The sequence below is a fragment of the Cavia porcellus genome, unplaced genomic scaffold (genome assembly GCF_034190915.1).
Source record: "Cavia porcellus strain 051 isolate PalLab524CR breed Dunkin Hartley unplaced genomic scaffold, mCavPor4.1 scaffold_5, whole genome shotgun sequence".
In the NCBI taxonomy this organism is placed as follows: Eukaryota; Metazoa; Chordata; class Mammalia; order Rodentia; family Caviidae; genus Cavia; species Cavia porcellus.
Genome location: NW_026947488.1, coordinates 76,442,448 through 76,456,122, shown reverse-complemented (window position 1 = coordinate 76,456,122; position 13,675 = coordinate 76,442,448). Strand labels below are relative to the sequence as shown.

At 38.9% G+C, this 13,675-nt stretch overlaps 1 protein-coding gene across 1 annotated transcript in view; it reads left to right on the top strand.

Annotated features, from left to right (window-relative positions):
- The window catches only part of Clrn1 (clarin 1), a 43,192-nt gene that overhangs the window by 17,660 nt on the left and 11,857 nt on the right, over positions 1 to 13,675 (top strand). Inside the window, exon 2 of the mRNA XM_003476285.4 lies at positions 7,642 to 7,821. Within this exon, the coding sequence (XP_003476333.1) occupies positions 7,642 to 7,821 (180 nt within the window). The remainder of the gene's footprint in view (positions 1 to 7,641; positions 7,822 to 13,675) is intronic.

Below are 13,675 nucleotides of genomic sequence, written 5' to 3'. Positions count from 1 at the left end.
ACTTCTATGGAACCATGGACTTAGCAGCTCTGCACCACCGTGCCAGCCCACCATGATGTTTCTACTTGGAGCCAGCTAACCATGGATCGGATGCCTTAACACAGGAGTCAAGTTAGGTGGGCAGACAATTGGTCTACATCATGGAAAGCAGTTCTAGGGGCTAGGAATATAGCTATGAACTAAAATAGGCCAACATACCCATGTTCGTGTCATGGAAGAAATAAACAATAAACAAGTAAAACCATGGAGTTTTTCAGATGTGATAATTGCTATGGAGAAAAATAAAAGCAAAAAGAGGGGCTGAGAAGTGGAGGTATCCGGGCAGGGGATACAACTTTAAATATGGTTTAAAATTCTCTGAGGAAAGTGACATGGAAATAAAGACATCAAGATGCAATACTGCAAAGAACAGGGAAATAAAGACAGTCTAGGAGGACATCCAGGCAGAAGGACCAGGAAGTACAGTGACCCTGTGGGAGGACCGTGCTTGGGGATTTACAGCACAGCAAGGGAGCCAGGGCTAGAGCACAGTGAGCCAGGAGTTGGGCAGAAGGTGAAGTCAAGGTTTGGCAGGAGATTCAGTTATATGAGGTCTTACAGGCCTTGTAATGATGTGGTTCACACCCCAGTGAGAGGCTGAACCAGGAGGTTGATTAAAAAATCAGTTCATTTTTCAAAGACCCCTCTGGCTCCCAGGTTAAAAGCATATAGTAGGAAGTAAGGGTGGAGGCTGGGCGACCAGTTAGGAAGCCCTGAAAGTCATTCAAGCAAGAGGCGGTGGTGGTTTGGGTCAGGGCAGACCAGTGAAATGGTGAGAAGCACTCAGATTTTGAAGGCAGGGCCACCAGGTTTTCCAGAAAAGTGACAGAAAGAGTGAGCTTGGCTCATCACTGTGAGCTTGGCCATTTCGAGCTCACTGGTGCCTTGGAAATGATAGCATTACTCCAGTAGTTTCAACAGAGCGGGATTGGAGAGAAGACAGACTCAGAGTGCAGGCCACTCCTTGAGGGATTCTGCAGTAAGGGAAGTAAAGAAAGAGGTAATAGCGGGTAGAAAACGTCAGGAAGTCTCTTTAGGGTGAGAAGATTGTAGTTGTGTGTTCATGGGACTCAAGCAAAGGGGAAGTCAGTGATGTGACAGAGAGAACAGAAGAATCCTCAACAGCATTTTCAAAATGTAAGAAGGATGAATCAGGAAGAGTGGTGCGAGTGGCTGTGGACGTGAGCACCTCACAATCAGCACATTTAAATATCACGTTTCTCTTGTGTGAGAAACCAAAAGTGCAAATAAGGACCAACATGGATGATGGGCCTTGAAAAGTAGGAAGAAAGTGTTCAAATGGAAAAAGAAGAATCAAGATATATCAGGGACAGGTGCAAATTCCCTTTGACGAATGTGATCATTATGTATAACACAAGTGTATCAATAAAATTGATATTAAAAATAAAAAGAATGAACCTATTTTTAGAACCGTCTATGTTCTGGATACTTCATGCATTGATGTCAGTGAATTTTTCCCATCTGAAAGAAAAGTAAAATCAGTCCTGTTTTCAGATAGGGGAATAAAGCTTTCAAGAGTTGACAGAAAAGGTACTGGAATATAAACTGTCCAGTTTCAAAATCCTGTCCTTTCCCAGGCTGCCGCACTGAACACCCTCATTTTATAGGCAGGGCAATGGAGGCTCGTTCTATGCTCAAGGTCACAGACAACCAGAACCTGGGGGTTCTGGGCTTTGCCTCAGGATTCCTTTTCTTTCACTGAAGCCATAATGCTGGGTCAAAAGGCCACGGTTGCTAAAATTCTCTTTCACATCTAGAAAACCCTGCTCATTCTAGAACTTGTTCTTCCTACTACTTTTGGCTTAGTTTTATTAAGGTATAATTAATGAACAATAACATTCACTTCTTTAAAAATTTAAGTCTGTTGGGAATTTAGCTCAGCGGCCCAAGGGCCTGCATGGCATGTGCAAGGCAGTGAGTTTGATCCCTGGTACCAATAAATAAATAAAAATTGAAGTCTATGAATTTTGACTGATGCATCCTGGCATGTGCTAAGTAGTACAATCAAAACATGAAATACTTCCATCCTCAAAATTTCCCTGGTGCCCTTCTGTAGCCCGTACCCTCTCCGACCCAATCTCTGGGTCGCAATTGATTTATTTTCTTTCCTTGTCATTTTGTTTTTCCTAGAATTTCACATTTGGGCAGTTATACAATGTGGAGTCACTTGAGTCCAGTTTCTTAGTTAGCATAATGTCTGTGTTGTTGTATGTAGTAATAGTCTATTTCTTTTTATTGTTGAGTAGTATTTTATTATATGAACTCACCACAGCTTATTTATCCCTTTACCCATCGACGGACATTAAATTGTTTACAGCTTTTGATAAATAGGAGAAAAGCCACTATACACCCATGCATATAGATTTGTGTGTAGATGTACGCTTCTCTTATGTAAAATCCTGGAATAGGATTGCTGGGTTATATACTAAGTCTGTTTTCAGATTTCTAAATTCTGGAAAAATTGGATGCTCATATGCAAAAAGAAAATAATTGACCTTGCCCCAAAATTGTACTATACACAAAAATAACTCAAAATAGATCACAGACTTAAATGTACACCTAAAACTAAAAACTTTAAGAGAAACACAGAAGATACTTGCAACCTTGCTTTAGACTTTTTAGATTTGACATCTAAAACACGACACATAAAAGAAAAAATTGATAGTCTAGACTTCATAAAAATAATAACTACTCTTCAAAAGAGAATGGAAAGGCATGTCACAGACTTGGGGAAAATATCTGTGAATCTCTTATCTGATAAAGGGTTTATATCCAGCATGCATAAAGATTTCTCAACGCTCAGTAGTAATAAACAACCCAATAAAATTGCACAAAAGATATGAACAAGGATTGCCAAAAATGATAAATGTAATGCAACTAAACTCACAAAAAGATGTTTAACCTCATTAGTCATTTAAAAAATGAAATTAAAACTACAGCAAAATAAGCTACATGCCTATTAAGTGGTGACAATGTTTTAAAGCATGGCAAGTGCTGACAAGGATATGGGACAGCTGGGATTTAAATCATTGAGGGGCAGGGGAAATGGTTCCTCCACTGTGGGAAGTGGTTGCCATATTCTTATAAAGAAGTACACACAGGAGCTGGGGACAGGGACCAGATATAGGATGGGGGTCGAAGTGGTAAAATTGTTTTGTATCTTCACTATGGTGGTTACACAATTGTATGCATTTACCATTTGTCAAAATTTGCAAAACCAAAGGGGGCAAATATTTGGCTGTGCCAATTTTACTTTAATCCTAAAAATGAGGGGGTAGGATTAAAAACAAAGCCATCAACACCATTGTGTGACTTTAGGCAAGCCACTTAACTTCTCTGTGCCTTGGTTTTTCAAAACCCTAGACATCAAAAATAAAATACTTCCCTTCAAGGTGTAGTAATAATTGAATGTGTTCTATTCATTTATGCAATATATATAAAGTACTTTGAACATAACAAGTGCTATGTAATTATTGGTTGTCATTCCATTCTTATTCTTTGCATATTGCGCTTTGATGATGTTTCATGATAAAATAGAGAGAGGCCACTAGAGGCTTGTGGAGGTTTAAGAATGCAAAGATCTCAATACATTGACTCAGGAGGAAATCAGTGATAAAGTAAGAGAGGACAAGTACAGTAATTGTGAACACACAGACTAATGGTATTCTACTAAGGTGGCATCAACTGTCTGTTTAGGTAAATATCTTCCTTTCACTTGTCAACAGCTAATTAAGCAATTTCTGGAGGCTAAAAGTGACAGTAGCTCCATCAATCAAAATGTTCAAATCCTTTATCTGTGTTGTAATACCAACACCTAAAAGAACAGAAAGATGAAACCAATCTATCTCCTGGGCACACAATGTCCAGGATCATTAAAGGGACACTTTCAATATTTATTTGAATGGTCTGCCCTCCGCTCCAAGCCAAGTCCCATTAGTGTTGGTCAGAAGGCTGAGAACTTGTACCAGCATTCTGGCAGATCCTTACAGGCTCGGGGATTTTTGATTAAAAAAGAACAACAACACTGACAAAATATAACACGCAGGGCTTAGTGCCCTTCGGGGTGACTTTCTCACAAGAGTGGGAATTTTAAAAGCTTTCATAAGAATTAAAATACTCCACATGACAATTTATTTTTGCTCTTGGCTTTTCTTTCCAGGAGGCTAATCAGTGCAACTTCTGTCTGCATTTGTTTCAATTCAGTGGCAATTTTAACTTTGCAAAAGGTTTTAACCTAACTTCCCTGGAGTTGGGGAGATGATGGTTTTTTACAGTAGGAATATGAATACAAGCAGGTTTGTGTAACTGCTGCTGAAAACCAAGTAAATAACTGGATAAATGTGAACACCAAATGTGAGAATAGTGGTCTGGGTTGGTTGAACCTTCTTAGCAATGGGGAACTCTACAGGGCAGGTTATGGTAGCATAATACCAGCTACATGTGCAGAAGTACAAGACTGCTATACCCCAGGAAGACGGGACAAAGCAGACCACCGCAATCCCTGCCAACAGGGCAACAGGGGCTTAGTATCTGTGAATATCAGCTTACACAGAGCCCTATTCCATCTGTTCAGAGCTGAGGAATTTTCTTAAATTCATCCACCTAATTTCCAACAGATAAGATTTTAAAAACACAACCACAATACCATGAACCTAATCAACAAAATCAATAATAGTTACAAAATATTATCTAATATCCAGCTCATGTTTGGTTTTTCCTGGTTTTTCTCAAAATTGTCTTTTTATATATATGATTCGTTCGAGTCACAATTCATAGCCATAGTTCTTTAATATGTTCCTCAAGTTTCTTTTAATCCACAATAGTCACAGAAATTTGTTATATCTTTATTTATCCTTTAGTTATTAAAAAATAATTATTTGTGCTTGTATCAAGATAGAATATTTTATTTCCCAAACAATATGAAAAAGGTACATAGTGAAATGTTCCTCAGTCTCTTTCCTCACAAGCAATATTATCTGCTTCATCTGTAACCAGTCTTGGCCTTGACTCAACATGCTACTTGTAGTCAGGGGTTGTGAGGATAACAATTATATACAGGACACAGAATTTATCATATTATTTATGATAGTCACCCAGAGTTAATACAAGAAAGTGCAGGAAATCTATCCACAACACTAAAGACCCAGAGTAATCAGTCAAGGGCCTGGAATGCCACAGCAATGTCCTGCATAAGTCCAGATGAAGACCTAGAGTTCATGAAAATACCTCCCACATGTCTAGCTGGAGGTCTAGAGTCCACAACAGGGACTCACGCCAGTCTATTTTACAGATTTGCACTGGGAAGAGCCGAAGGTCAGTGGTAGAAGCCAGAAAGTCTATACCAGCAGGGTAAAGGATCTGTGCCAGTAGGTTGAGAATTCTACACTATAACTGAAAAGTCATGCTCAAAATAAGGACCAGGGCTGCCCTGAAAAATACCACAGCCATCCTCAACAACAATGAAGTCCTGAGCTCCTCCAACAATAAGAATAGTCGACTACATGCCAGGAAGCCTGCATGACAAGTTTCTCCTGGAAATTAAACAGCATACATCTTCTCCTCAGGACCAGGAAGTGATGCTCAACATAAGGACCAGAGCTCCCCCAAAGTGAACCACGGCCACTCTCAGCAACAAGGTCCTGAGCTCCTCTGATGATAATGGCCTAATTCATATTGGAGAAGCCAATATGACAAGCTTTTCCAGGAGAACCAACGGCTTGAAACAGCAACACTTAGGAGAACCCACAATACCTCACTCTTCTCCACATCTCTATGTGGCAGATTTCCTCAGTCTATACTCAGTACCATGCTGATTTAATTCAGCTATGCTAAGCTGACCACCAGTCTTTAACCATAACACTACTCCCTGAGGCTGCCGAAACAAGGTGGTGAGAATGAGGATATGAGATCTAATCCCTGTTCTGCTACTTTTTTAGTGTAAATCTTGGGATAGTAGATAGTCTCTGTTTCATTTTTTATAGAGTACGTATCTGATTGGATTATTGAGAGAGTTAAATCAGACAAAATTCTTAATTGTTATTAATTCCTTTGCTTTTCCCCAAATTGCAGAATGATCTCTTTATTTGGCTTGTTTTCTCATTTAACATTTTGATTTAACATTACATTTTGATCATTTATTTGCTTTTACAGATTTGCTTCATTCTTTGTAATCACTGACTAAAATTCCATTGTGTGGATTTACTATTGCTAGACATATAGATTTCCAAACTTTTGTTATTACCAAAAATGCTGAGATGAATATCTTTGTAGCACTTCATTGGATTCATATGCAAAAATGTCCAAAGGGTAGACTCCCAGAAGGGAGACTCCTGAATTAAAGAGTATGTACATCTTACTGCTTTGTAGATAACGCTCAGCTACCGGAAGGAAGTTGTACCAATTTCCATTCCAAGAAAAGTTACCAGGATTCCCTTTTCCTACACCTCACCTGACACAAGATATTCGGTTTGATCTTTTTTAACATAGTTGTGAAAAGTAGTATTTCATAGTTTTAATGTGCATTTCTCAACAATGCATTTCTCCTATTATGACATGACAACGAAAATGTAGTGCACATAAAGGTCAGGAAGTCAAAGACCTAGTGACACTGGAGGGAACTGAGGAAACAGTCTACCTTACAACCGGAAATGATATGTGTTTAAAATGGGAAAGTCATTGATAATGACCATCTTCAGAGATAAGCAATCACATTTGTTTACTTGCCAACTGTCTCTTCTCATTAGATTATAATTTCTCTGAGAGAACAGGAATCTTTCTTGTCTTGTTTTATAACCTGTATCTGTCAACTAGAACAAGGTCTGGTGCCTGGTAGGTACTCAATAAATAAACTCAGCTCTTGATACATGTTTGTAAAACTAAAACGGACTGAACTAAACTTCCTGAAATTGGCCCTGCCTGTTTTGTTGACAGCAAGCATGTTGATGCCTTACCAGATAAGAGAAACCTTACATTTATAAAGTATTTCCTCTGCAGACAAGAAAAAGTTTCCCTGAACACAAAATCTAGAAATAGATTTGGCATGTTTTCTAAATGGAAAATATTTCTATAGCACCAGAAATTATTTTCCCATAGCTTTTTGCTATATCAAAATATTGAAATTGACTAAAAATGTCCCATTCTTTAATTTTGGTGTGGGCTAGAAACCATGTTTTCTAACAAATGAAATATAAAAACTTTCTACTAAAAGCCCCTCAGATATCTCTAAATTTATAGATAAATTTTAAAAAGGTGATTGGTGAGAAATGTCATTAAGTTTTGCCATTAAAATGTACAATTTTGAGTTATGAAGCTAGCACTTATTTGAGCAATTGCATATGATTAAGGGCAGAAAAAATTCTCTCAAATCTCCTCTTTGTCAGTTTTTACTGATGATTCCATAAAATGATCCCATGCTTTAAATCTTTTCGCAAACTCTATGTAAATTACTAAGTGAGAATGTATTCATCAAAAGGATTTGAGTGATTTTTGAAATGAAAAAAAAAAGAAAGGGGATTTAATTTTTAAAATTATACTTGCAGACTACTGATAATGAAATTCTTCTAATCCTTGGTTTATCTTCAGTTTTCCCAGATTTGCTTAAAGCAATTCCAGTGAGCATCCATGTTAATGTCATTCTCTTCTCCACGATCCTCATCGTTCTGACCATGGTGGGAACAGCCTTCTTCATGTACAACGCTTTTGGCAAACCCTTCGAAACGCTGCACGGTCCACTAGGGTTGTATCTTTTGAGTTTCATTTCAGGTAAGTACAGAATTCTACCTCTGAACATAAGTGTGTCAAAAGATGGTCTGCTTAATATAAATTTGTACTACATATACATGGTTGTTCACTGTATCATTATATATGGTAGAAAAGTGAAGAGATAATAGCTTTGCAGATGTGATAAAGAAGACGAATGCTTGTATCAAGATATCAAAGGTTTTTATAATTATTATGAACTCAGCTATATATAAATAGAGTATAACACATGATACATACATTTTATATATAGTCTTTATTATCTATAAATATATATATATGGAGAAAGAAAGTTTGTTGGCTGTGTTTATCTCTGACCAGTAAAACCATGAGTAATTTTTATTTTTGCTCATAGTTATCAATATTTCCAAATATTCAGTCTTACAATTTTATTTATAATTAGAAAAATAAATAAATGACCTCAAAAAAACCCACAAAAGGTCACTATTACACCCATATATCTGCCATATTCAGGCCTGTGGATACTCTGTGTAGCATAATTAAGGTGCAACAGGCAAGAATAAACTCTAAATCTAGCAATTAGCTCATTGATAAACACATGCTACTCCATAACCAGGGCTGATGGGAAAGAATCTAAAATCCAGTCAGTGCTATGGGGTGCTTCCAATGTATTTGCAAGAAGGAGAAGAAGAAAGATAAAGAATGAAAAGTAGATACGTAATTTATGTATGGCTATCCTTCTATGGGAGGTCTCTGATTCTAAACTTGCAAAATGACTCAATATTTAGTCACACCATGAGGAGCAAGTAGTTTATTGATGATTTCACAGAGTGATGTAGATTGCGTCTCACACCAGCAAACATTCTAATGAAAATTCTTTCTCAGTGTTCCTTTCAGCCTTAAAGTTGCCCTTTGACTGCCAGTCACCCAGAGTCAGGCATGAAGCCCCTTCTTCCTCTCAGCACTGCCTTCTCCCATACACTACTACTCCAGCCATGAACTTGCATAAGTCCCCCTCTAGAAAATAAAGCTTTGCGGCTAGCAGGGGCTAACTCATTTTAAAAGACAACACACCCCCTTCCTGTCACTTGCATGCACTTCTGAGGATCTTACCCCATCCACATCTTGCTAACACAATTATTTAACCGACCAAAACTGATCTCTTTCCAGTAGGAATTCGGTTGGGATTTTTTTTACATCTTTCACAAGCATATAATACAGCTTTCAGTTATACAGATGGTCATTACTACCCTATGAAGACTGTATAAGGCTTCATCTTCGTATATCTGGCCAAACACATATGAAGCTCAACAATTCAATAGGTGTTTGTTGACTTGGAACAGTAATCCCAGAAAAAACATGTTGCTGTGGTCACCTATACAGTACAGGTTAGAAAAGTCAGCACTCAAATGAAATTAGCAGAGCCAAACCATAGAGTGCACAGTAGGACATGGGTTGGAGTGAAATAGGATGGAATGTGGGAAAGGAAGACCCAGGGCTCTGCAGGGAAGAAAAGGTACAGATACAGGTTATGGACTGACAAACCTAGAGAGTAACTCGATCTTGAGTGCAGGACCATGTTAGACAGTATTAAGATTACTTCCTCCCACCAAACTTCTAAAATCTAACCAGTGGGTCAAGGAGATGTACTGTTTTAGTGATGAGCATTGTCTCTGCCAGGGTCCAGCTAGAAAACTATACTCTGTTTCAACAGAGGAATATATTATAGGGAGTGGCACTCCAGATTGGGATCTTCGGATGAGCAGTATTTGCACTATCTGGAAATCTGGTAACCAAACAAATTTCTGAGGCCGTAGGCCAGATTGACTGAATGAGAAACTCTGGGGTCCAGCACATTTTAACACGCCCTTTTGAGATTCTGGCTCAAGCTCAAGCCTGAATTACCAGGCAATGACTAAAAGGGATCTGAGGACAGAAGAGATAACTCAAAGATGGTGGCTTTGGAAGGCAGCTACCTTCCCTGGGACCTGGGGAGCAAAGAGCTGTGTTTACCAGAACCTAGGAGTTTTCAGAGAGGCTCTGGAGCACTGGGTCTCAGCTTGAGAAACTGGCACCATACCTGTTCAGGACGCCATCAGAGGTTCCAGTGAGTGTGGAACAGATTTTGAAAACCCCCAACTCTGCTTCCAGGGAAAGGGCTCATCATTCTGTGGCAATGCCGGCAGAACCACAAAGTAAAGTGGATGGAGTGGGCCCTCTGCTGTCCTGTCTCCCATCTCCCCCTGGTGCTCACATTTGGTAGAGCCTAACAGGAAGCAGCAGACAAGGCAGAATAGTTGAGGAGTCTTGACCCTGCAGCTCAGCGCAGAGGGGAAAAAGAGCTGATCTGAGACACCATGGCTTATTAATGTGCACAGCCACCTGGTGCTCCAGCTTCTGAATGAAATTCAGAAGAAGGGCTCATCTGAAGACAAATTATTTGACAGCTCTGATGGACAACCAAACTAATGATATTCAAAAAACAAAATGAGTCAAGACAATGTCAGATGCAATCCAAGACTCAGATCTTCTTTCAGCCTTTGGCCAAATCTAATGCAAGGAGAACCTGGGCACACAAATATGTGGGGGAACAATTAAATTACTCATCTTGGACTTAAGAAAGTAAAAGCAGGTGCTTGACAAACTATTGTGAATCAGTAAAGGGAGAAAGCAAAGGAAGGGGCCAGCTCCAGATTTATGCCTTACATAAGATAAAAGCTTGGTGTTTACAAATTATACAGTATTTATTACTAAGCCTTTGTCCTTTGTTTTTAAGTACCAAAAGTTTCAATAATTTTTAAATGCATAGGACAACAAAACATGTTCAAGGCTCAGATAACTGACAGTTTGCGAGTTCTGGGCATAAACAGATCTCAGACCATCTCATTCCCTTAAATCCACACATGGTATTCGAGAGCCCCTATAGTTTAAAGAAGGTTTACCTGAAGTTATAATGTTCATATAGACCCCAGCTCTAAACCCTGATTGCATGAGGTAGTGTTTATACCTCTTATCACAAATTCTCTGTGAGCCAATGCTCACACTGGCAGCCCGAGAGAGTGTCACACATCCTTTTTCTCGGGTGTGACTGCATTTTACCTGGGGACTCCAGGGACAGCTCTGTTCCATCAGGTTCCTCCTGTTTCTCTCACCAGTTTGCGCTGCCCAGGTGGCCACATTCTACAGCCGTTCTCTGTTAATCTTTCTCCCTCCTTGGGCCTCCTTCTCTTGTTCCTCTCCCTACTTTTCTCTCCAGAATCCTCAGCTCTTCCCTGCTTTCCTTGTGCTCAAATGATTCGAGGGCTCTTTTTTGCAACTATTTATTTCCCTGCTAGGTGAGGGATCCATACCTTGGCATTCTGAGGCATTAAGGAGGAGGAAAACAAAAGGTAAAAGAGGTCTTCTCATTTTTCCATCTAGAACCTCCTACACCTCCCGGAGTGACAATGCTCATGTCTCCCAGATGGTATGCGAGAGATTCTGTGGTAGCAAGGAAAAAGGAAAACCCACTGGATCAAGCCAGCAATGAGTCCAGTCATACAGCTTGCTCATACCTAATATTCTGCTCCACTACTGAATCAGACATTTGTCCTACTTCTTCTAGCCTCCAGCTCAGTTTATATTCCTGTTTTCTCTGTGTACCATTTTTAAAATTAGTACATGTTTGTAATTCACATAGTATACAACCATCTTGGGGGTTGATTACACAAACATGTTACAGTTTGCTTTGTTTTGTTTTGTTTTGTTTTGTTTTGTTTGATACCCTTCCCCTTCTCTACCCCTCCTCCCTCCTCCTCTGAATCCCACCCACCTTGTTCATACCTGCTGATACTGTTTATCTTAACATGTGTTATGGCTTAATAACATTTACATTGATTGGGGTTATTAGGTTCCTTCTTATTTCCTATTCCCCTCCTCCTTTGCCTTCCCTCCTCTCCTTTTTCCCTTGGTTTATTTTGTTATTGAACAAAATTAGTCCCCTTGTGCCTTTTTACTCATCTTTCATCATTTTCTGTCATTGTACTTTTCCTCACTCAAATGAGAAATAGCTGGGCTGGGGATTTAGCTCAGCAGCATAAGCACCTGCCTTGCAAGCAGGGAGTCGTGAGTTCGATCCCTGGTATGGAAAGAAAGTTAAAAAACAAAAGAGAAAGAGAGATGAGAAATAGCATACAATATTCATGCTTGTCTGATTTATTTCACTAAACATTATGTTCTCCAAGCACATCCATTTTCCTATCAATGCCTCAAGTGTTTCATTCTTTATAGCTGAGTAGTATTTCATTATATATATAAAATCTTTTGTTTATCCAGTCATGTTAATGAATATACAGGCTGCTTCCAGTATTTAGCTACTACAAATTGTGTTGTTCTAAACATTGGTGTGCAAGTAACACTGTATGTGATAATTTAGCTATTTAAGAGGGAAGGTATCTAGCAAGAGGATAGGTGGGATGTAAGGAATCTCTAATTTCAATTCTTTGAGAAGTCTTGATGCTGATTTCCATAATGGTTGTACTAGTTTCCATTCCCACCAACAATCTCAGAGTTGCTTTTTCACTACATCCACTCTAGCATTTGTTGATTTCCTAGTGATTGTCACTCTTCCAAGAATAAGATGGAATCTTAGTGTTGTTTTAATTTGCATTTCTCAATGTCTAGAGATATTGAACCTTTTTTCTTAAATTTGTTGGCCATTTGTGTTTCTTCTTCTCTGAAGTATCTATTCATTTCTCTAGCACATTTCTTGACTGGGTCTTTAATTTTAGGTGGTTCTATGTAACATTTCTGATCACTGTCATTGCTGTATGGAACTCATGCAAATGAGTTAATGTGCTTTCTCATCTTATCGTTGATAAATTGGTTCTGAGAATATAAGACTTAGGTAACACCTTAATGGCTCCCCATAGTTTATTTTGGGCAGTGATGCCAGAATCACTTGAAGAACATCCTAAAATTACTGTTGCCAGGTTCCACACCAAAATAATTAAGATGGAGTCTCTAGGGTGGGTTTGGGGCACTGTTTTTTGTTTGCTTCTTTTCTTTTGGGTCATTCTCAATTTATTTCAAAGCTCTGTTGGGTAATTCTCATTTGTATCCAGTCTCCAGCACCACTGATGCAAGTGCACATATTTCATTTATTTGGCAAATTCTGCCTGAGTGCTCACAATGTGCCAAGCAGTACAATGGGCACTGGTGACACTGCAGTGAGTCAGGTTCACAGTCTTCTTATCACAAAGCTGCACTCAAGTGGGAGAGTCCAACGACAGTGCGCATAAATAATTAAGTTGTTATGGATTGCAATTGAAAATGATAGCAGGGATCAGGCTGGCAGGGATCAGGGAAGATTACTCCAAGTAGCTGAGTTCTAAGATAAAAAGGAGCTCACAACCCTCACAGAACTTCCCAAGTAAAGGAGAAAATATCCATGAGAACTCCAGGGGAAAGGATCAGCTTACTGTGTAAATCAAAGGAAGGCTGATGTGGTTATGGGGTAGACAGTTGGGGGTTGGAGATAAATAAATGAATAGATAAAATGAGTAAGTGAGACTGGAGAGAGTCGATGACAGGTAATTTTGCACCATAAAAACAATAGTAAGTATTTTTAATTGATTATAATTATAGTGAGAAGTTTTGGGAAAATTTTTTAATGTCTGATAAAAGACTTACCTCTTTAAGAAATGTTTGGTGGAATTAATGCCATTGTACTGGACAGAGATGGAGAGAGATGAATGAATCCTAAAAGCATTCTGAAAGTAGATCCAAAACATCCTACAGGAAGCTTATACAATTAAGACACTGTGGTGTCATTAACCAAGGCAGATAAGACAAAAGGAGCAAAAGGCTTACAATCGAAGGGAATAATAATGTAAAGAGAAAAGATTAGCACTCGAAA